The sequence below is a fragment of the Anas acuta genome, chromosome Z, assembly GCF_963932015.1.
Source record: "Anas acuta chromosome Z, bAnaAcu1.1, whole genome shotgun sequence".
NCBI classification, from domain to species: domain Eukaryota; kingdom Metazoa; phylum Chordata; class Aves; order Anseriformes; family Anatidae; genus Anas; species Anas acuta.
In genome coordinates, this window is record NC_089017.1 from 8,313,350 (window position 1) to 8,338,530 (window position 25,181).

A 25,181-nucleotide genomic window follows, 5' to 3' on the forward strand; every position below is an offset into this window, starting at 1 on the left:
CTGGCCTTGAGCACTGCCAGGGATGGAGCACCCACAGCTGCTCTGGGCAGCCTGTGCCAGGGCCTCACCACACTCGTTGTTAAGGGCTCATAGTTTCGCAAAAAATAAAAAATAAAATAAAATTGTAACTAGCTGTTGAGTATCCTATCCTCTCGCGAGAACATCTGCAACACGTGAACCTGCATGTGGACTCAGGGAACTTCCTGTAGCAAAAAAAAATACTGTATGAGAAGTGGCTGGGGGATGGATGACTTGCAAGTGCGTCCCTGTGGCTTTTACCGGTGGGTGGAAGATTCCTTGCCACCTGCCTCTGTGCAAGGCAACCGGTGTCCATTGAAGCAAATTTCGTAGGAGTTGATGTGTCCCCTTCTGTTACTCAGGACAATGAAATGATCTTTTCAGTGACATACGGAGGTCTCTGATTTTTTCAGGACACCTAGGGACTTTCACTCCTACTCTGGGATAGTTTGTGTGTGTTAATCTGGTTGGAATGCAGCACTTTACACCTTCTGGTACACCTTCTGGGAAGGTAGTAACGGCTGCATTCCTGGGGGATTATCACATCTCTGCTGGTAAAACAGGGAAGAGAAAATAAAGTAACAGGGAGGATTTATGAAACAAGTTTTCTGTGTGCAAATATTGCAGTAACTGAAATCAGTGATAGTAATTCAAGGATTGATGACTCCCAGGCACTCTGAATTTTGGACTGCTGTCAGCCTTCCATGGGTCACTTGCTCTTCCCAAGCTGCAATTTGCACGTGGATTTTGGGTCACTTGCTCTTCCCAATTTGCACATGGATTTTGATGCTGTTTAATGACAGAATCAAATGTCTCATAGCTAAAATCACCTCATTTAAAGTCGTGTAAATTTATTTGTACTTGCACCATTTCAACTTCCAGAGTCACAGAATCACCAAATGATAGGGATTGGAAGGGACCTTAAAAGATCATCTAGTTCAGTACTCCTGCTGGAGCAGGAACACCTAGATCAGGTCACACAGAAATGTGTCCAGGTGGGTTTTGAGTGTCTCCAGAGAAGGAGACTCCACAACCCCTTTGGGCAGTCTGTTCCAGTGTTCTGTCACCCTCACTGTGAAGAAGGTCCTTCTCGTATTTAAGCAGAACCTATGTTCCAGCTTGCACCCATTGGCCCTTGTCCTATTATAGGATGTCACCAAGAAGAACCTGGCTCCATCCTCCTGACACTCGCCCTTTGCATATTTATAAACATTAGTAAGGCCACCCCTCAGTCTCCTCTTCTCCAAGCTAAAGAGACCCAGTTCCCTCAGCCTTTCATCAAAAGGGAGATGCTCCAATCCCTTAATCATCCTTGTGGCTCTACTCTGGACTCTCTCAAGCAGTTCCCTGTCCTTCTTGAACTGAGGGGCCCAGAACTGAACACAATATGTCATGTGGTTGTTAGCAAATTCTTTATACCTACATTGACAAATGGGGGAAAAAAAAGATTGATTTAGTATCCCATAATAAAGATGTGGGTTAGTTTCAAGCACTGCAGTACTTGTGACATGCCAGGTCGCAATTCGCTCCTGAATTTCCAGAATGTGACTGTAAAACTCAAAAAATGTGACATAAGATTTCTGTGTCCTGACTTATGAAGCTCCCAAATCTTTTACTCATTGGCACAATCACTACCTACACAATTGTGTGGAACGTGAGTATATGCCCTGTTATAAAATGTTTCTAATTACTAGCAGGTTTGCCTTAGGAAGCTTAAAGAACTTAAGAGGAATGAAGCCTTGTTGAAATTTTTAGCTGAATTAACACTGCTTTAGGGAGTGTTTTTCTGTATCATGGTGTAAAACAGACATTCTACTTTAGACTTTTTATTTTTTTCTAACAGTTAAAGATATTAACATCTACTCACAAAGTTACCAATCTCCTTGTATATAATAATTTCTGATATGAGAGACTTATTTGATTAAATAGGAAATGCATATAAAGTAATACTGCTCTCTTCTTTTTAATAGGGATTATGATGTCGCAGTTTAGTATTTCTCAGAATTCCATGCGTGGTAGTCCTGCATCTTCCAATTATCAACAAACCACTATCTCACATAGCCCTTCCAGGTAATGCAATGTTTTAAATGGGGAGAGGGAGGGGCAGCAAAATTCAAATGCTTTCTATGATGACAGTCAATTCTTGTTGCAAGTATGTGAGTGGCAGTAAGAAGATCAAGATCAAGATAAATCTTGCATTTGTCTGACAGCAGGGTGAGTTTCTACTGCTGTAGAAGTCAAATATAGCACTTACTCACTTTTTTGCCAGTTTAATAATGTTTGTGTTATGAAGAGAGGTCATGATTCCATACTCTCTCTCCTTATAATTTTGGCAGACCTTACCTGTGTAAGGTGTCCATCTGCCTCCTCCCACCCCTCTAGTTGCTCTCTGTGACAGATTGACAGTGGTGTCAGGAACATAGGAGAGAAGAGGGGATGTGTTTTGGCATGTATGGGTATGTGTCTTTTATGTACTAGTGTGACAGGAGGGTAGGAAAGAAGACTTGTTAAAGCATGGAGTGCTGCTTTAACAGTTATACAAAAGGCCACACATAGGAGGGCAGGCCTAATAGCCTAATAGCTTGGCCAACATTTTCCTCTTCAACTTGCAAGTTCTTTTTCAAATTTCAGCCAGTAGGATGTACCTGTAATCTAGGTGTTTGTGAATATAATAAAGTACTCTGGATAAAAAATTGATTTTTAGTCCCATTACTGGGTGTTAGTAGATTTAATCTGCAATTATTAGATGTCATTATTAAAATACACTTTTATTTCACGTTTCACTTCAAGTTAGTGTAATAATTGTTTTGGCAAATAAAACACTTTGTACAAACACCCACAACACTGTCAAGAGTGGTGTTTTGGTTTTACTTTTAGTTTTATATCTAAAATTGATACTGAAGAAGGTTTTATGAATTGTGATTATTACGATGTGCTGTGTCTCCTCAAAATTCTTGCAAAATCTTTGCTTTCAATATTTTGCTGTTTCCTTCTGTGGAAGCTTACCTTCGTAAGTGTTATCTGTAACTCAGAACATGTACTTACTCTATTTTTATTTTTAAAATTGATACAAGAAAGTATGTAAGTTGTAACATACATTAATGTCACAAGCCTGTTTGATTTTTATGGCATCCTATCTTTAAGATCAGTTGAAGATAAAGGCGATGAAAGAATAAGTTGTATTCAGTGGACTTTGTGTCAGGTCCTACATGTCTGCCCATTACATATCTTCTCATTATTGTCATGTTAGATTCAGTTCTTTTGAAATCTTACTGGAAAAATCACATAATGGCTCCGTGTTAATCCTAGCAAGCTTGTTGTTATTTGATAATTAAACCTGAGCTGTCATTTTCATTCAAGCTTCTGATAAGATGGAACTAACTTTTGGAAATAGCATACCTTATTTTAGTAAATATTTATAACTTACATTGTTGTTCCCTTTCACTAGGTGGAGATCTTCTGAATGCTTTTTATTCTTTTATTTCCTTTTACTAATACAATACCTAGGTTGCGACTCTTAAGGAGCAATTGAATATAGGAAGGCATTGGTAGAATTAAATACAGCTTTTGAAGGGGGTTCTTGATTGCTTCAGAATTCCTTTGAATTCTGAATGAAGAATGTCTTTTCCAGAATTTATAATGTTCCAGAGGTATAATATTTCAAAAGGAATAATAAAATTGCCTAAATTTGCTTTTACAACTAATAAAAACTTTTTAATTTTTATTTTTAGCCGGTTTGTGCCACCACAGACAAGCTCTGGTAACAGATTTTTGGCACAACAGAACAGTCCGGTGCCTAGTCCATATGCTCCTCAAAGCCCTGCAGGATACATGCCATATTCACATCCTCCAACTTATACACCGCATCCTCAGTTGCAGCAAGGTAAGTATGTGATGTTTGTTATATTCTCCTATATCATGTCAGTTTTACCTTCATGTGCATCTTTCATGGCTTTTTGTCTCTGTGAAGGAGTCATATGCTTAATTCAAATCTTTGCGTTGATAGAGGTTTGTTGTGGTTTTGTTTGTTTGTTTTTTAATTTAGCTTTGTTAACCTTCTCTGTGGAGTATCATAGAGTCATAGAATATCCTAATTTGGAAGGGAGCCACAAGGATCACCAAGTCCAACTCTTGGCTCCGCACAGGACCACCCAAAAATCAAACCATATGTCTGGGAGCATTGTCCAAACAGTTCTTGGACTCCAGCAGGCTTGGTGCTGTGACAGCTTACCAGGGCAGCCTGTTCCAGTGCCCAACCACCCTCCTGGTGCAGAACCTCTTCCTGATATTTAGCATGACCCTCCCATGTCACAGCTTTATGCCATTCCCTTGGGTCCTATTGCTGGTCAGCAGAGAGAGGAGATCAGTGCCTGCACCTTGCACCTCTGCTTCCCCTCATGAGGAAGCTGTAGACTGCAATGAGATCACCCATCAGTCTCCCTTAAGGGTTACAATATATATTCCAAAAAAAAAAAAGGGGGGGGGGGGAAGAAAAAATACTAAAACATTTCTTGAGACATTACTCCCCTGTGTACAGCTATTTTGCATAGTTATCATGTATGAAAGAACAGAAAATCAGAACAAACCAAAAAAAAATTATTTGATAGCTATAGCCATCATTTATCTGTACTAGCAAAAACCTCATTTTTGCCAGAGTAATTAAGTTTTGCTGCCAGCTTATCTAGCCTTACCAAACCTTTGTAATACAGACTAGACTAATACTAAGTTGGCTAGAATTATGCTCAGGGCATACAGTAACTGTCAAAGACGACCTTCAGAATGAATGGATTTCTGTGTTCTCCCCTTTTCTAAATACAATCTTGAACAACATGAACGCTGTTAAAGTATCTAGTCATTTTTTTTGTTGTTAAGTAAAATTCTCATTAGATTCTTCTAAATAATATGTTTTAAAGTTTAGTAATGTGCTTGGAATATTTACATATATATATATATGCATATGTATATACAAATATCACTGTTCTGTATGCAGTGTTGCATGTCTCATGAATACCTTGGAAGTTTCATGTACTAAAGGTACTGAATACAAATTATATAGAAGAAAATAAAGTTTGCTGTAGTCTTTAAGAAAATGATACTGACAGTAATTAGGATAGATGTGGAGAGAGCTTGACTAATTGTACACGGAATTTAGATTTTGAGTCCTCTTCAAAATTCAGATCTTAGGTATTTGATTCAATTCAAGGTATTTATGGCAAAAGTATTCAATCAAGTAAAAATTACTCTTGTTCAGATTCCAGACCTCTTGTATCCAACTCACTAATATCCACAATTATGTTGCTTTTTTGTGAAACCTTTAAGAGCTAATGAGAGTATGTATGTATCAGTGTAATTATTTACATTTTTTATATTTCAGCTTCAGTGTCCAGTCCCATTGTCACAGCTGGGATGAGGAATCTCCATGAAAGTAAAGTTTCAAGTCAGTTGTCTGGAAATTCAGCTAATCATCATGCTGATAATTCTAGACATGGCTCAAATGAAGACTACCTACAGATGGTGCACAGACTAAGCAGTGATGTATGTTCCCTAAACTGATTTATTTTGATAAAGCAAATATGTGTTAATCTGCTTTATGAGTCAGATATTTTATTGTGTTGTTGTTGATGTATAAAACCGCTGAAAACATTTTTCAGTTTCAGACATGTCTGGTCAACTGTGCATCTTCAACATGTGAAGCTTTATTTTATTTGGAAGATACCTGTTTCCTTTCAGTTTTTAACATTAATTCTGTTAAAGTTATGAAAGTAAGATATCTTTTATATATGTGAGTTTATCACATAAAGTTTAAAGAAACAGTAGAATGTCGCTACATTTACTCTACATCAATATATTAATGCAAACAATACTGGATTCTAGATAGGTGCATAGTTGATTTATCTTTCTGAAAACCCCTGTAATTCTCAATTAGATTTGACATATTTGAATAACATATTGGGTAGGATTGTAGTAGTGTTGCCAAAAGCAAGAGTACTTATGGACATTTTTTCTTACTGGTCTACATGTGTTTTATGGTGGCCTGGTTTCTTTTAAGGAAATTTTCCAATAGTGACTTAAGTTCTCACAGTAGAAATTCTTTCAGAAATCTTGAATGCTAACTGCTCCCATAGGTTTTTTTTTTTTGTTTGTTTGTTTGTTTGTTTGTTTGTTTGTTTTAAAAAAAACGTTGATTAATTTTCATCTTAATAAGGATCTCATCCTGCAGATGAATCTTGATGCAAGCTTTACAAGCTTGACACAATCCCTTATCATCTCTTAAGCAGAAAGCACTGAAGTTTTTGGCCATCTGTCTTAACAGTGTGGTCACAATGATACCTACAACAGTAGGCATAGCAGTAGTTAAAAAGCTTCATCAAAAGTTAATGGCAAACAGCCCCCCCTTTAAAGTGTTTTCTTTAGCTTACAAAAACCATGGGTAACTCCAAGAGGGTCACTAGTTTTATTAGACTTTATTTTTATTTTATTTTAAACAGAATTATTATGCTGAATAAATTATTACCTAGGAAGTAGTATTTGAAACAAAATAATTTTGTATTGAAGGAATCTATCATAATACACAATTTCAGATGTTTTTTCCCAGTCTCCGTTTCAGCAGCGCAAATTCTGATAAATAGGAAGCTGTTCTTGGCATAAAGTATGCATATATTCCCTAACTGTGTTAAAGGTACACTATCAGCAGAATCTTGCTTTTGTTAAGACAAGATTTTGGGAAAACTTTAATATTAGGATAATTTATTCTAGTGTTTACATTTCAAGATATTTAAAAATGTTCACTAATTTTGTCATTCAAATAGTGCAGCCTCATCCTAGCTAAAGAGAACTTAGAAATGAAACTCGTTCAGAATTTACAGGCTGTGAAAACGTGAAACATACCATCATTGTTCGGTTTAATTGGTGAAATGCTAAAGGTAAAAAGCAGTAAGTCTCTCAGCAGCTGCCGCCTGCTGAGAAGACAGTGGGGTTTGCAAAGTATTTGGGGTGGTGGTGGTGGTTCTGAGGGGGTTTCTGGGCCTCAACACCCTCATGCTGTGTGTGAGGAGGGACTGTCTGGCTGGCAGCAGATCTCAAGAGAGAGGCAGGTGAGAGCTGGGCACTGCCAGTTGCCTCCCCTGCTGGTTCAAACCAGGTGAGACCCATACCAGTAGTTGCTACGTGCTGGGAGGAGTGTGATGCTTGCAAGACACCTGGTGGGTGTCCAAGAGTGTTTCTTCACTCCTGACACCCTTGGTCTACTGTTATAATCCCTTCCCAGGGAGCTCAAACAAGGATGACCGCTCCAAGCTATGTCTTTGTACCCTGCGATGTTAGCGCCCACTGGGACTGATGCAGCTGTCCTGACAGAACTACCAAGGGAACAGGCAGCCACCCAGGCCACAGAGTGTGTTGCAGTGTGTGACCGAGGTTTCTACTGGTGCCTGAGGGCAGTAGCAAGAATACCTGAGGGAGGTGTGCCCTGGCAAAACAACTGCTCGGCTTCATGGCTGAGTTTTGAGAGGAAGTGGACAGGTTGAGGAGTATCCAGGCGTCTGAGAAAGAAATTGACTGGTGGGTTCCTTCACCAGTCGCTGGGTATATTGGTGAAGGAATGAGAAACACAGGTATTACTCTTCTCTGTCCTTCCAGATGCAGGGAATGATACTGAAAGGAAAAGGTGGATACAGCTTATCAATACCTGCCTCCAACACTCATGTCACCAGTAGAATTTTGGGGGTTTTGATCTTGGGATAGTCTATGCATGCAACACCATTTTTCCTGTGGCCTGACAGGATTCTCCATGGAGCTCAAAGGGGAAAAAGTATTTCTGTTAATCAGTTAGTGAGGCTGGTTTGAAAGAGCGTTAAAGTAGGTTTGAAGAGGAAAAAGAGATGAAGCCAAGCTTACTAGTGATAAACTATGGGATGGGATGGCATGATGATGTTTGTGGGGCAGTATGCTGGTGAGAACTTTCAGTCTGCTCCACAACATACCAAGTACATTGGAGCATATTTGGAACAGTTGTATGCCAATGCACACAGTATGAGGAGTAAAGAGGAACTAGAAGCTTTGGCTGTTTCTCAGAGCTATGACATTACTGGCACAAGTGAGACTCCCCAGCTGTCTGTGTTCCTTATTGAGAGCAGGCCTGGGGAGAAGGACCTCGGCACATTGCTTGGTGAGAAGCTCAACATGAACTAGCAAGGTGCACTTGCAGCTCAGAAAGCCAATTATATCCTGGGCTACAACAAAAGCAGCGTGGCCAGGAGGATGAGGGAAGGGGTTGACCTCCTCTGCTCTGTTCTTATAAGATCCTATCTGGAGTCCTGTGTTCAGCTCTGGGGCCCCCGACATAAGAACATGGACCTGGTGGAGTGAGTCCAAAGGAGGGCCATGAGGAATCTCAGAGGGCTGGAGCACCTCTCCTACAAAGACAAGCTGAGGGAGTTGGGTTGTTCAGCCTGGAGAACAGAAGGCTCCAGTGAGACCTTATAGCAGCCTTCCAGTACCTAAAGGGGGCCTACAGGAAAGCTCGGGACAAGGGCTTGTAGTGAGAGGAGAAGGGGTAATGGCTTTAAACTAAAAGAGGGTAGATTAGATTAGACATAACGAAGAAGTTCATTTCTATGAGGGAGGGTAGTGAGGCACTGCAACAGGCTGCCCATCCCTGCTCAAGGACAGGTGGGATGGGGCTTTGAGCAATGCAATCTGTTGGGAGGTGTTCCGGTTCATGGCAGGATGGTTGGAACAAGATGATCCTTAAGTGTCCTTTCTAACCCAAACCATTAATGATTTTGTGGCTTGGTTGGAAATGTCCTATGACTGGAACACTGTGATGGATGGTTGTAGGTTCGTAGGAGAGCTAAGTAGCATAGGCAAGACAGAAGAGTAGTGCTGTATATAAAGGCTGGGTTGGACTGTGCAGGGCTTGCTGTTTGTATGACGCAGTTGAGAGCCTCTGGCCTTTAGGATTTAGGAGGAAAGCTAATAAGGCAGATGTTATGTGAGTCTCTATATCACTCAACGAGGATGATGACAGTGATCTAGTATTATATAAAGAATTAAGGGAAATATTTATATCAGTTGCCCTTGTCACTGTGGGTAACTTCAACTTCCTAGATGTTAACTGAGACTATCATAAAGCAGACACAAACAGGTCTTGTGAATTTGTGAAGCACATAGCAGATGGCTTTTAGTTACTAAGGGAGGTGACTAGGAAAGGTGCATTCCTAGATCTGTAGTTTGTAAACAGAGATGGTCTTGTGGATGATGTGATGATTGGCATCTGTTTTTGCCATGGAAATCATGGAATTGTTGAGCTTAAAATCTCTGGTGATACAAGAAAAACTTTTGGCACATGCTACCCTGGAATCTGGGAAAGCAGACTTTAGTCTCAAGGAACTGTTTGAGGTCTCCTGGTAATTTGCTTTGGAGGGGACTGGGGTCCACAAATGGTGGTCACTTTTTAAGAGCAGTCTTTTAAGAATGTAGAAGCAGGTAATTTAATATAATTAAATTTATATAATTATATATATAATTATATGTATAATTATATATAAATTTATATGATTATAATATGATTTGTATTGATTATATAAATTTATATTTATTAATTTGTATAATGAATTATAATTAATTTAAAATATTGGAATACAAGTGTGGCAGAAGGACAGCTTGGCTGTTGAGGGATCTCTTTTAGGAACCTAGATGTAAAAGAAATTATATAGACTTTGGAAACAAGGTAAGCCTATGCCAGAGGAGTACAGAGATGCTGTTTGCCATTGTAAGGAGAAAACTCATACAGCCAAAGCTCTTAGTTGTGGTTGAAGCTGCCCAATACTTTAGTGGATAACAAGGAAAAAAAAAAAAAGACTTTTTAAGGTATGGTAACAGCAAAAGGAAGACTAAAGAAAACATCAGTCCATTACTTGGTGGCTGGTCACCCCACAAACAGGGATGAAGATGAGACAGACATTTAATGTCTTCTTTTCCTCTGTCTTTAGCACCAACAATTGGTCCTAGGACCACTGGAGTCCTGGGTTGGAGGACTGTAGCTGTGGGAGTGATAAACTCCCAGATGATGTTGAACTAGTATGGGATTTGCTGCTGTGACTGAATGCACATGGGGCCAGATGGAACTCATCTCAGGGTACTGAAAGAGTGGGACAATGTTTCTTTAAGGCCTCTCTGTTTTTTATCAATGGTCTTTGGAATCTGGAGAGGTTCCAGCTGGCTGGAAGCTTGCTTATGTTACTCCAATTTTCAAGAAGGGCAAGAAAGAAGACCCTGATAACTACACAGGCCTGTCCGTCTCATTTTGGTGCGTGGTAAAAGTATGGAGAAGATTATTCTGGGAGTCATTAATAAACACCTGAAAGATGATCAGTCAAAAGCAGCATGGGTTTGTGAAGGGAAGGTCATCCTTTTATGACAAGGTTACCCACCTAGTTCACAAAGGGAAAGTAGTGGATATGTTTGGGGGCAGGATTTTAGCAAAGCATTTGATACTGTCTCTCACAATATCCTTCTGGACAAAGCATCAAGCATACCGCTAGGTATTGTATAAACAATAGGATGGGTGAGCAACTGGCAGAAGGTCAAGTTCCAAGAGAAGCAGTAAATATTGGAACATCAGGCTGGTGGCCAGTCAATACATGGTGCTCCCCAGGGCTCAATTTTAGGAGCAGTTCTCTTCAATGTTTTTATCAATAACCTAGACACAGGAGTTGAGTGCACACCAACTAAATGTGCAGATGATACTAAATTGGGAGGAGCCATTAATTCCCATAGGGCTAGATAGGCTTTGCAGAGAGATCTTTATAGATTCCGAGACAGTCAAAAGAAATGGTTGCCCTGTTGAACTCAGCACTGGTGTGGCTTCATCCTGAGTAATGTGTGCAGTTTTGGGCTCCACAATATAATGATGATATACAACTATTAGGATGTGCCAAAAGAGGTGTATAAAGGTGGGGAAAGGACGAGAAGGCACAATTTACCAGGTACAGATGAGGATCTTTGGTTCAGCTTAGAGGAGAATGAGGGCTGACCTCACTGCTGTCTACAACTTCCTCATGAAGAGGAGGGGAGAGGGAGGTGCTGATCTCTTCTTTCTGATCACCAGCGGTAGAATACGAGGGGAGAGCTTAGAGCTGTGCCAGGGTAAGTTCAGCTTGGATATTAAGAAGTTTTTCACTGTGAGGGTGGTCAGGCACTGAAACACGCCCCCCAGGGTCATGGCATCAAGGCTGTTGGTGTTCAAGAAACATTTGGGCAGTGCTTTCAGATACATGGCTTAATTCTTAGGTTGCCTTGTGTGGAATTGGGAGTTGGACTTTATGATCCTTGTGGGTCCCTTGCAACTAAGAATAATCTGTGACTAGTAAAAAGTATAAACTTGCACTTTTATTTGTAATTATACTTTTAAAAGATCATTTTAGTAGACAGAAAACAGTTTGAAGAATTTGGAGTAATTAAAGTTTTGCATCTATATATGAATAATAAGTTTAATCATGATGTTGCAACCTTTTCAGAAGCATTGTGATCTTTGGTATAGATACAGTTACAAATGAGCATGATTAAATCATAAAAAATAATAGCTTCAATAATTCTTTAAGGAATTTATTACATTAAAAGTTGTGAATAGTTACAGGATGTTGTGTATTTGCAATACATAATGTATACAAAATCAGGAAGTACACTCCTGAAGTTCATTGCACATAAACTCAATTTAAGGACCATTCTTTGCAAAACTTCAGAACATCCCTCAAATGTAAGTTTGCACTTACATTCCAAGATTTGATAAAACTCTGAAAAAGCAAATGAGCACTTCTGAAAAGTTATCAGCTAGAAAACGAATGCTATTTGCACCTGGAAGGTTGTCTACCTAGTTAGTATGTTTAGTTAACCTAATGAAAGATGTCTTTGCCTGTGTCCTTGGCAATTACGGGTAGAGGGCCTTTCCTGTCCTAGTAAAAATGTATACCCTAAACAGTTAATAAGCAATTTTTTAAAGTTGTAAGTAAATTAGTAATTCATATGCCAGGATATGGAATCATTTTTACTAACAATCACACACATGCAAGTTGAAGGTGTAATTCTTTTTATCGTGTTGAATCTGAATATTATATTTCTTTGCACATGAGGCTTTCTTCATGTGAGGAAACAACTCTTTCTGTAAACAGTGTTGCAAAAATAAGTTTATAGTACAGTATGAGTTAGATTCAGTTTGCTGTGGGGGCAAAGAAAACCTAATGGAAGTGTTTTCTAAGTTGCCCATGGATGGTGAGACTAACAAAATTCGGTTTCTTACTGATTCATATTATTTGCCCTGTAAGCACCTTCAATCCATAAATTTCAAACTCATTCCTTTGCTCTAAGCAGTGAGAACTATGCCTTCACAAGATGTAACATGTGTGGTGTCTAGTCTGCTGCTAGGCATGGGAAAATTGGCTGTTTGGCCATTGCCAAAGGGAGTATGTGGTAGCCTATCTATGCAGGCTTCTATCTCCTTCAAATGACAATTTAGCTTTCTGGCTTACTGCCTGCTGCTAACTTTTTGTAGAAACTTGTAGAAACTTAATTACTGTTGAGCCTTCTAACATTCAATTAATTAAGTTGAAAATGGTCCTAAGGACAAAAACTATTTAGGGCAGAGAATTCAGGGTAGGGAAAAAAAAAAAAAAGAGTGAAGAAGGAAAAAGTTATATGAAAGAACTGTGTTTGTATGTAGATATCTCAATATAAGCTACATTACATATTAGCTACTGAAATAACCAAGAATCAGAATTTTATGAGAAAAAAATATTAACAAACCACTTTGGAAGCTTCCCTTGCATGACTTTACTCTAAAAAAAAAAAAATAGACTTTTTGCAATTTGTTAATAGTTACAGAAATAGTCTCTTCATAGATATAAGGGTTGTTAATTTGTTCTTCCCCAAAATGTTCTATAGACATTGTTTAAAAAACAATCCTAACACTATGAAATACTGTTCCATAAAATTTTAAATCTAGTAAGGTCCTTGACTGAATTAATATATTCTTGACCAGCAGAGGGCACCATGAAAGTGATTGAAAAAGAATTATTAAAATGGGAATCTGAATAGGGGCTTTCATATTTTATTTTAAGGTAGTGTGAGGAAAAAAGTCATATTTACATTCTTAAAGTTAGAGGACAAACATCCTTACCTTGTAATTGGTATATATTGTGAAGCTTGTTAGAAATTAGAAATTCCATTAAAGCAAGTTGTTTTGCACAAAACTGAAAATACACTAGAACTTATTTTTTTTCTTTTGGGAAATTTCTCTGAATTGCCATCAAGTTGTTTCCTATCTAACTCTCAAGGAGGCAAATCACTTGATAAAATCACTTAAGTTGTGACATACACATGACTGTCTCACCTGCTGCAATGGGCTTGCTACAGATTTTGTTCAGTCCTGATGTATGTAACCTGGACGGGGTAAATACAAAATTTGCTTAAATGTAAAATTATGATGGTATTCAAGATAAGCTTTAAGGGTAGGCTAAGTAGAAAAAAATGTTTAGTTTGTTTTAAAAATATATTTTTTATGCTCAATATAAGTTGTTTTTATTATATAGAGTTCATACTTGTGCTTATCAGCCTTTTATTTCAAGTGCTTGTAACAAAAAACTTGTAAATGGAATCTTAATGTCAGCCAAAAGTGATTACTTCAGCTAAAAGATATGTACATACATTTATTTTTGTGTGCATATTTAGGTGATACATAGGGCACTTGTGCTCTGGAACATTGTCTGCATAGCAGTCAAAATGATAACGATTTTTATATACCTAATTATTTTTCTAATATTTGTTGTATGATTTTTCATCCAACCCATTTTATCAGTGTATGTACTAATTTCAGACTTTATTTTATGAAATGTTCATGTTCATAATGTTAATTTTTATCATTGTCACTTTAGGATGGCGATCCTTCAATAAGGAATGCTGCATCTTTTTCCTTGAGGTCACCACAGTCAGTCTGCTCTCCAGCTGGAAGTGATGGAACCCCTAAAGGTAGTCTAGCAGTCATATATATCAATGTATTTTTCCCACTTTGAAGGAACAGAGAGTTTAAAGAGGTATTTAGTTAGTCCTTCTGACTTCTGTTTTCAAATAGTACTAGAGAGTATGTCAGTAGATTTCAGTAACAAAATTATTTTGAGCCCTGATCCAGCAGAAATTTCTGAAGGTCCGAAAGTTGATTAATGATACTTCAAAAACTTCTAAAAGTAGCTCAAATTAATGGAGGACAGAAGGATTTTAAATCCTTTCCAATAGGAAGACTAAGCTGTTTATAAGAATGGTTTCAGTTACTCTGCATAACAAATGGTTTCAAGGCAGCATTACGAGTATTGAACTGTTAACTAGCTCAAAAGTATTTTAACATACAACTGTTGTCTTAATTGCAATCATCAAATTTAAAGAACATGAATTTAAAAGTAGTTCAATGAACACTATACACATATATAAACGAAGCCTTAAAACATTAGATGTGGAGAAGGAATAGGGGAAAATATCAGTTGAAATGGAACAGAAAAAATCTGCTCAAAATAATTATTTATGCTAAAATCTAGAACACATACTGCTGTTTATAATATTATCCTTACAAAGCAATGACTGAGATGCATGATACTTAGCAATGTAGGGGTTTGGGCACATTTTTTCTAGTACAGGTCTTCAGTGCTTGTGTATTTTCATGGCAATAGTAAAAAGATGCAATGGTGTTTGCTTTTCTTTTAACCCTGGAACAAATCTGAGTCTTTCTGGATGGTCAGGTTAGGTTGAGAGGGAGAACAGAAAATGGGAGAGTATACAGAGCAGGTGAGGGAGTTTGGCTTTGTCAGCCTGGATAAATCAAGTCTTTGGAGCGTGGGGAGCTTAGAGCAACCTTCCCAGACCTAGAAGGACATTATTAGGAAGACGGAGTTAGGCTCTTCACAGTGGTGTGGAGAAAGGGTGATATACAATGGACATAAACTGAAATGGGAGGTTTTGAGTGGATATAAGAACTTTTTTTCATTATCAGGATAGTTAACTGTTAGAAAAAGTTGCCCGGAGAATCTGTTCATTCTCGCTTCCTGGAGGTTTTCGAGACCAGTCTGGATAAGCCCTGTGTAATGGTCACCCTTGCTTACCCTGCTTGGAGCAGGAGGATGGACTTAAAGACTTCCTGAGGTCCCTTCTTAACTGTATTATCCTGTGACTGCTAAGTGATCTCTATGGTTCATCTTCTGTAGACGTATATTGTGTTAGACAGAAATGCAAAAAATGTGGTTCAAATGCAAGTGATAAGTATTTGTGTAGCATGCCAGCAGCATCATTATTTTAGTCAGTCTTGTGCTAAAGGACTTTTTTTAAGACTTGTAAAAATGGCAAAGACTAAATGTGTTTTTCTTTAACTCATTACACAAAATTGTTCATAGAGTATTCAGAACACTGTGAATCTGAGCTACTTCCACTCAGATATGATTACCACTCAGCCAGAAGAATATTTGAATTTTATTTTTTTTTAATTGCAGCTGTTTCAGTTGGATGTCTCAGAACCTGTTTTGAAGGGATATCTCTTTGGATTGTTTCTGAAAACAGTCTGATTGTGCAATTCAGATTGTGAAATTTCAGCATTTAGAGGGGCTAAAATAGTGCAAGAGAAATTTTTTGATTTATTTACCTGTGTATTAGATTTACACTGATAAAGCACGACTGAAATACTGTTATTAATGGTGATAGCATTGTGCCTTCTTTGAGATTAATGAACCTTGATTGAAAGCACCAGTTCTTGATGTTGCAAGAACTTTGCATTACTTCCTCTAATCAAGCACTTTATAAATGTTTTGAAGAGACAGATAATTACAATATCGCTTAGAAAATGTGATCCCTGACAGTGAGGTTTTGGCTATGCTTTGAAGTGAAAGTGGTTGGTTATGCTGGTAAATTTTTTCCAGGGATGAGCAAACAAGTACCGATACTGAGTTTTTTGTGGCTGCTCTCATGAGCCTTTGAAAGTTTGTTTGACAAGTTGCAAACTGCGATAAAGAACATCAGCAAAATATGTAATTATTTGGGAGGATGAAAAGAATGTCATTAGGTATCATCAATCAAGAGGAATATCTCAGGAAAGGGTATTAAAATATTTAAGCTTTTCTATATATAGAAACATGAGGCAATTACTGAACATACAGGTACAGACTGCATTTCTGTACTTTTGACATGGAAATTGCAAGGACTTCTGGAGATTTGGAGAATGTGGTTGCACAGTCTTGAAACAAGACTGAACAATAGCTGTCTCACAGAATCTGGGGAAGAAGTTTTATTTGTAACTCAGGAAAATATTTGAGAGGTGACAGAAGTCATGTTTGTTCTTTTGGTTGGTTATTCACATACTGAATGGAGTAAAGTTTCTCTGTTACAGAAATCACTTCACCTCTTTTGCTCCTGTAAAGGTAATAGAGCAGCAGCAGTTTTATGCAGAAAGTTCTAGGCTGGACTCTCTTCCTTTCTTTTTAATGTAATTTTTAGATTTTTAGCTATGTATACAGAACAGCGGCTCTGCTTTCATGCTGTCATCTATTATCTCATCTGCTTTCATGGAAAATTCATTTCTATGAATTCATCTATGAAGAATTAGCAAGGAGTAATTTCCTTCTGTTGATCTCATAAAATATTTTATGGAATCCATTACTGAAGATGGATTACTTATTAAAATCCTTTATCTATTTGTTCTACTTTCCTACCACCCTGGAACTTACGAAAACATTCTATTTTTGAAGAGAACTTCTAAAGATGTGTAGAAAGAAAAATCTTCCATGAGGTTCTTAGTCTACTGATTTCCAAAGAGAATATTTGTAGTTCTATTTCCATACAGTTTACTGAACTCCTTGGGAAACATCTGTAAGGAACAGCAGCCCTTATTAAACTATAGTATTCATTTTCCCGTCCCTCTCACCTGAAGAAATAAGTTATATTCCCTCCAGAAATTGTTGATCTTTCTCTTACAGGAAATATTGCACAATAGCCTTCCAACATTTTATAAGAGTGAAAATTACAGCCATAACTATATTTTATTTAGAGGATATTATCTTCCAAATTAGTGTGGGTGCTTGATTATTTTCTGAATAACTTGGAAAGATGACTTTAGTTTTCTTAGGGATTTCTAAGACTTCTCCAGTATTCTTTTATACTTGGTCTCTGCATACTGTGGATTTCAAGGAAAACTAAGAATATTTTCTAAGCTCTGTTGCAGACATCAGTGCTGCCAAGGGTATTTGTTAAGTAAAAAACACCATCTCCCTCTCTCCTTTGAAGGAAAGGTGGAAAAAATTTATTCCGATGTGTTTTCTGACAAGGCCAAAATAAGCATTCATTCTTGCTTCTTCAGGTTTTACCTTTTTACACAAAGATGCTTCTGAATACAGTAGTTCTAATATAGAACAGACAAAACTGATTTTTTCATATGGCATTTGAAGCTACAGAGAAAGTGGTGGGATTCTTACCTGAAATCTGTCGAAAGAGTATGTGGAAAGTGAATGCAGTCTGTTCCAAATTATGTTCTTCTTTACCTGTTTCATATGCTATCTGTTGAAGTTTGAATTCTAAATGAAGTTATGCTGTTTAAAAACAAATGACAATGCAGTCTGTTAGTAAAAATAAAGAGTAATTTCTTTATATCCAGTACAAAACTTGGGAAGGTGTCCAGAGGAGTATTCTAAGATTTCACAGAATAAAGCAGGAAAGGACTTGGGGGCATCTTCTTACCCTCATATTAGATGAGCTGTGCCAGTATTACTCCCAGTAACTTCTATGCATTCTTTTGTTAAAATTTCAATAATAGTTTCCTTTCTCTTGCCATGCAACCTGTTTGATTCCTATTGCTAGCAATCTTTTATCTGAATGTTTTGCATGAATCATTTTTGTTGGAGTTAGGTATAACACTTCTTAACTTTTTTGAAGGCAAGGAAAAATATTCACATACTTTTTTTTGTATAGCTTTCATTTACATATCAAAGGCTGTTATCATGTCTTCCACCAATCTAATTTTCTACAGACCGAACAATGCTGCATCTTGCTATCGTCTTTACAAAACTCAGCATTTCTAAGCTTCTAATTGTCTTTGCTCTTATCTGAATTCTAATTTGTCTGCATGTCTTGATGTACTGCCCTCAGTCATACATACAACATAATTTGAAGACTTAGAAGGATGAGTAATCAGAGAAGTACTGTAGGTGACTTTTTGTATTATACTCCAGTTGTATATGAGAGAATAGCTGTTCCTTGATAATAGATTAGATTCTTGTTGCAAGCTGCTGTAAACATACCGCTGTCTTTCTGTAGAGTTTGTCTATCTTCCTGTTACGTTATTACAATTGCTCTTTTTCAGATGGGTAAGAATTTTGTGCTTATTCTTAGCGAATTTCTTTTGATTCGAAAGGGTATTCCAATTAGAAAAGATAATAGTAAATTTTGGTTCTGTTTTTAAAAAAGGTTGCAAGCCTCTCAAACACTCAACATCAAAAGTTTATGATAGTTAGATTAATGAAGGTACTCTAATTCTATCACATGAGTACTTGCTATTGAAGAATGTTTTAATACTGCTATTCCTATGACTGTGCTCTGGAAAGCTGCACTTGTTTACCTATACTCTGTTCACCCACTTTTACCAAGAGCAATTGATACTCTTTGAAAACATTTTTTACAATGGATATACCGCAATCTTACAGTATTTTTGCCTAGACCGTACTTCCCCAGCTTGTTGTTGAAATTGTTATGAGACACTGTGTAGAAAGCCATTCTTAAGTTCAGAGACTCAGTTCTCTTCAATCCACAAGATGTACTGCTTTATAGAATCACATTATTTTGATTTGATTATACTTATTTTTAACAAACTCACTTCAGAGTATTACCTCTTCATTATTCTCTGAATCCTTACAGGGAAATTGGTCTCCTAGCATGTACTGAAATCATACAGACTATGTATAATACTCTGGACAATCCTTTGCCTTCCTTTTGAAAAGACAGTGTTTTCCCTTTCTGTGTGTGATGGAGACGCAGATTCTCAAGATGATTATTACCGACTGTGAGATTGGTTTAATGAGATTTTCAGGGTGAATTTGTCTGATCACGTTTTCATAAAAATTCAATTTACATGAAGGTGATTAGGATCATTATAATATATATATGGGTTTTGTTTTTTTCATTTACACAATGTAACTGCTGTCTCCTAAGGTCTTTTGGCAGTAATGTGTGAATGTTCCTCATGTTCTGTCATCACCAGGTTCCCAGCTTTTCCAACAAACATCAATACCAGTGTAACATGGATGCTCTGGTTGTTCTTCCAGCTTCTCCAATTTCTGCCTTAGAGAAATAATTTGTCATGTAACTACTCAGATGTGAAGTCTAACAGTTTGCATGCAGACTGTATGCATTTGCTAAAGGCTCTCTTCCCAAAGACTTTTTCAGAAGAAAAAAGTCTGGAATACTGTGTTCAGGTTTGACCTATAACAATTTGGTACCCTCTTAAAGAATGTTCATGGAGTCTTGAGGATCACTTTGTTAGGAATTTAAAAAGGCATAAAGCTTGATTGTTTGTGGTGTATCTCTCCAACATGCTGTGAAAAAAGTATTATCCATCAGTCTTCATTTCCTCACTAGTAGTTTTTTTCTGGCTTTCATGCACAGGGAGCAATACCTCTTGCAAAAGAGCATGTAGGTTTGGTGAAAGACTTTCAACATCTGAGAACCTTTATCTGCAAGGGATTTAAAAGAAAATGAAGATACTATTTGGAATGATTTGTTTGAAGTTGTTGTGCAAGGGAAAAGCTAGTAATTCTTTTAAATATGTGAGTCCTAAGTTCCTGGTAACCTTAATAACTGGTTTTTAATCACATGGAGCACAACAAAGGATGTGACTACTGGTGGGACTTTGGTCAGCTTTAAAAGGCAAGTGGCTCTAAAGAGGCTCAGAGATCATCAGAGAAGGTATCATGAATGGTTAAATAAGATGTCAGTATTATGACATGATTAGAAAGTGTGCAGCCAAAAAATAAAAGATTTAGATGTCAGTGATGTGTGTAACCTCCTGGACAGAAGCTTGTTTGCTACCCAAGTCGCTGATGCACAGTGGGCAAGTGAAGCCATTTCGTGGTAAACAAAATGCATTTTTAAAACTTTTAATTCTACGATGGCTAAGTCACAGTTAATGCAATGCATTTTATAGTTGCTTGCATTATAAAGGATATGATAAGAAATCAGTCAAAAGTCATGGGGAAAAAAAGGTGTTTACAAATTGCCAAAGCAGTTCATAAAACTTCTATACTCGGTGCCATGAATCACTAAGAAAACTGATATAGAGAACTAATCCCAGGGTTATCCTGGTGTTAAGGATGACTTTTACTGAATGGCTATAGAGGTATTGTTTATGGGTGTGTTTGTTCTATGTAGAGTCCTTATTTCCTGTGATGTTACCTGCTTGTCAGTTATATTGGGCATTATCTGGATGACATTGCATCAGTATTTGCTGTTCAGCAATGATACAGTGACCTTCCCAAACCAATGAAGAGTCTCTTTTTATCTCACAAGTTTTGTATAGTCTTGTCATGTACAAAAAAAGTTTGGACAAAATTCTTTTACTGGTACTGTGGAAGATCAACTATAGCAAATCAGACTTTTTTTTATTCTCCTGAATTACTGCATGTCTCTAGTCTTAAACTAGAAAACTGCCTACATATTTCTCTTTTCTGAAAGAGTATTCTAAAGTTGGGGTCATTCACAAAGATCATTTCTAAAGATCATCATTACAATTTAGGACACTGAGAGCATTTACCTTCTCAACCTTGGAATCTTGACTGCTTCAGTCATACCTACCTGTCTGTCTGTGTATTCTTTCCACAAAAGCATTTATTCTGTTATCAGCAAGTCTTGTGACAACTTTGTTCTCAGATATGTAATGTCTCAAGCCTTCTCACATAGGAAGTATTACAGACTGACTTCAACAGTATTAGGCAAAACTCTCCTTGTCTGATGAGTAATGTTTTGTCTGAAGTTTAAGCATCCAAGAGTATGGTACATGTTCAATATGTGATAGAAGATCAGCACTGTTAATGTCTCTGGTAGAATGAAATTGCTCCAGAGTACTTAATTTTTTTCAATTTCTTTTTACCTCAATACTTAGGTATCGTAGCTTCTAAGTCCAATTGTTGCCAGAGGCTTAACCATCATTAGACATCTCAGAAATACATGAAATTAGTGACAGAACATGTGCTCTTAAAGTGCAGCTCATAGGCCTTTCTATCAATGTCTTTCAGCAGTTTCCTTCAGGAGGAAGATACCTATTCGTAGTGCTGCCTAGGAGAGTAAAAACTGTACTTTGTTTCTTCATTTACTGGAATCAAAGTACATTCAATGGAATGCAGTGAAATCCTTCTGACCTCCTCAAGTCCACTCAAAGATAAAGAACCACGTAATCTGTTGCTGCAGTGTTATTTTTCAGCATGAAAAATCCAAATTAATACCAAATCAGAATAATCTTGCCATATTTACTTAAAAGATTAGGGCAAGGGAGAATGGAATCTTTGTCCTCTCTTTGAAGTGTAACTGTGTAGAACAGTAAGTGTTCCAATATTGCAACTTCAGAAGTATTTATTGAAGTGATAATTCAAGGGTAAGATGTCAGTAAGTTCTCTTTGAAAAGTTTTGAGCTGCTTCTAATATTTGTAGAAAGAAAAATGCAGCTTGTATTTCCAACGAGTGGTAGTCATTACCTTAAAGGAAATCAGTAGCTAGCAACTTCTGCTATACAATATGCTGAGAAAATCTTGTAAATTGTTGTCTAAAGAGACAGTAACTGGGATAAGTGTGTGCATGCACATGTGCATCACAAGAAGAGGAATCTGTGATGGGAAGACAAGTGAGTGAGCCTTGTGGGGTATAACCAGGACTTTGGTACTGGTGATCGATTGTAGTGTTTCATTTGAATTTAAATAAAATGAAGTAGAGGAAATAAAGTAGTGGGAAGATCTTTAAAATCAGGGTGAGTCAAAACAGGAACTGGGAACAACATTGTAGTTATTGTTGGCAGAATATGGAGTTGTTTGTCATGGCCAAGGAGAACTGGGTAAGATAAACCCATTTTATACCCAGCTCTACATACAGAGGCTATAGGACATCTCACAGAATATACAAGAGAGAGAAAATAAAGTATAGCAGCCTATGCAAATTCATCAGTAAATGAACACCTTTCATTTGAACTGAAGCTTTGCTAGATGTATCTGTTTTGTTGTTTTGTTTGTTTGTTTGTTTTTTCCAGGTCAGTACATTGTTTAGTGATTATTATTTCTTAAAATATGTAGTGATCATGTAAGATGAAGAATAAAGGTACTTGCTTGTTTAGTGGTGTTTCTTGATTGAAGCACATGGGGACCTGTCTTCCAATAAATTTTTGAGTGTTGTTAGAAGTATTGACTTATGATGACCTAAAACAGAATGAATAATAATAATAATAATAATCTCAGTCACTGCTTTCTGAAGAGCAGTATTCTGTAGCAGATGAATGGGATCAGAGAAATGCTTGTTTGTTTAAACAAGAGCAGGCTGAAGCCTATTGGTCCTTTCATTTTTTCTTCTTTTTCTTTTCTGTTTCCATTTTTTTTTCTCTTCCTGTTTTTCTTTTTTCTTCCTTCTCCTTTTCCTTCTCCTTCTTAGCCTATCAGATTTTCCCACTTTTCCTTCCCCCCCCCCCAGCTTTTCTTTCCCCAACTTTTTATTTTTCTCCCACCCTTTTTCTCTCTCTTTCACCCTCCCCCCTCCCCTTTTTTACCCTTTAAACCAGTATTCTTTTTTAAGCCAAAAATTGTAGCTTAAAATCACAGCTGGGACAAGTTGAAAAGTTGCTTGGTTTTATAAAGTTTTTCTAGGCTAACAGTCATGGGGAGCTGGCTTAATTTGAGGAATAAAAAATTAAATGTGATGAATTGGGAGAATGTTTTTAATGAAACATGTCCTCTTTTTTAAAAAAAATGTATAGATTACGTCTGGAATGAGTGCATGTAGAAGTAAAAATTCATACCTTTAAAAAAGGAAGCAAAAGAGAGGAGATAAGGCAGGGAACAGCAGAAAAATACCTTAAGACAATAGGCATTTTCTACTAGTAATGGGTGTGGGAAGGGGGTGGAATGATTTTACCTGAAATTAAAGAAAAAGAAATTGAAAATGAACAATCAGAATCTAAGTTAAGGAAGAAGGAAAGATGGATTTATCTTTTAATATGTTTTCTAATTTCATCTTTCTATGAATGTGTAAGGTAGGGAACCCTCCATAAACAACATTCGTATGTGTTTTGATACCCCCCCCCCCCCCGCCTTTTTTTAATTATTTAAAAATCTGCAACTGAAATGGCTAATGTCAGCATGCTGATCATTAAATCTTCATCGCTGGACCTTATGAAGGATCATTCTGATCTTTTTCTGTATTCAACTTGCTTTCACTGACTATTTTCTAACAGTTGATATTCTGAACCTGCAGATTTTGTTTTTTTTTGGTGGCGGTTTTTTTTGTTCCATCTTCTCTGAAATGATCCCTTCTCCACCTGCAGTGGATTGCTAAAACTCCTAGAAATGCAATGCAACTTTCTAGATTGCATCTTGATCTAGGAATGATGTGCTTCCTACCAATCTTATTTAGACTTTTTGTGAACACGGATATATGTACAACTACACATTAAAATTATGTAGGTTATATTTAGTGTGTTTTTATATAAACATGAAACAACATAACTGTTCAGTTTTTCTGAATTATTATTCTAGGATCAAGACCACCTTTAATCCTACAATCTCAACCTCCACCTTATTCATCACCTAGAGATGTTCCCCCAGACATATTGTTAGATTCTCCAGAAAGAAAGCAAAAGAAACAAAAGAAAATGAAGTTAGGCAAGGATGAAAAAGACCAGACTGAAAAAGCTGCAATGTATGATATCATTAGTTCTCCTTCCAAGGACTCCACTAAGCTTACATTAAGACTCTCTCGTGTAAGATCTTCGGATATGGACCAGCAGGATGATATGCTTTCTGGTTTGGAAAACAGCAGTGTGTCAGAGGGTGATATTCCTTTTAATGTGCAGTACCCAGGACAGACTTCCAAAACACCCGTTACTCCACAGGATGTTAACCGCCCACTAAACGCTGCTCAGTGTTTGCCGCAGCATGAACAGACAGCTTTCCTTCAGGCACAACAAGTGCCTGTTTTACAACAGAACACTTCAGTTGCTGCAAAACAACCTCAAACTCCTGTGGTACAGACACAGCAACAGGTTTCGCAACACGGAACTATAACGCCATATGATGAAGTAGAATTGGATGCATTGGCTGAAATTGAGCGGATAGAACGGGAATCAGCTATTGAAAGGGAGCGATTTTCAAAAGAAGTGCAAGATAAAGGTAAAAGGATTGTGTGTGTGTATACACTCTCTATATTATATAAATATATATATATATATATGCCTATAAAGCCCATATATATATACATTAAAAAAACTTCCTTTCATTGTCACAAAGTTCAATTCTGTTTACTCAGTGTAGGTTCTTCTCTGACATTCATCTCCATTCCCTTCCAACAATGAACTGTAATCTCTCATACATGCATATTTTTTACAGCTGATATTCTTTAGTTGGGTTCTTACTGTATGGAAAGTGAAGCTCTTATGTTTCAAAATTCTTTTTAGCTTATTCTTATTTGAACCACAAGACTGAATGAAGTACAATCAACAGCATTTATAAAGTTTCTAAAATGACAGTAGTACCATAAGTCAAATTTTTTAATAAGCTATGGTGGTTGAATTATTCATTAACTATGTATGCTATCTAATTTAAGAAAATTGGGGAAAATTTTATCCCCTTTTATTCATATCCTATTTGAACCCATTTGAAGGAGGTGTTAGATTAAAATCACATCTATTCTTTTAAAGGCACTGTAATGATTGGTTAATATATACTACTATATTGTATCCAATGTTTGTTCAGCTTGATTTTTATTATTATGTAGGTGTTAGACATTTTAGAGAGCTACCATGTATCTGTATGGTCTCTAACGCAGAACCAGATAAGCATCTGGAAACTTTCTTCTTCCTTTCAGTAGCTAAACTAGTTGACTTAACTGACCTCACTGAA

The 25,181-nt window shown here is 37.1% G+C and overlaps 1 protein-coding gene across 7 annotated transcripts in view; it reads left to right on the top strand.

Moving 5' to 3' along the window:
* NIPBL (NIPBL cohesin loading factor) overlaps nt 1-25,181 on the top strand; it is a 163,377-nt gene that overhangs the window by 66,557 nt on the left and 71,639 nt on the right. For 5 of the 7 annotated variants that reach the window (XM_068666341.1, XM_068666339.1, XM_068666344.1 and 2 more), the window contains exons 5-9: nt 1,989-2,088; nt 3,750-3,901; nt 5,393-5,553; nt 13,947-14,040; nt 23,820-24,452. In XM_068666341.1, coding sequence (XP_068522442.1) covers nt 1,989-2,088; nt 3,750-3,901; nt 5,393-5,553; nt 13,947-14,040; nt 23,820-24,452 — 1,140 coding nt within the window. The remainder of the gene's footprint in view (nt 1-1,988; nt 2,089-3,749; nt 3,902-5,392; nt 5,554-13,946; nt 14,041-23,819; nt 24,453-25,181) is intronic. The other 2 variants (XM_068666342.1, XM_068666346.1) reach the window with 1 other exon arrangement.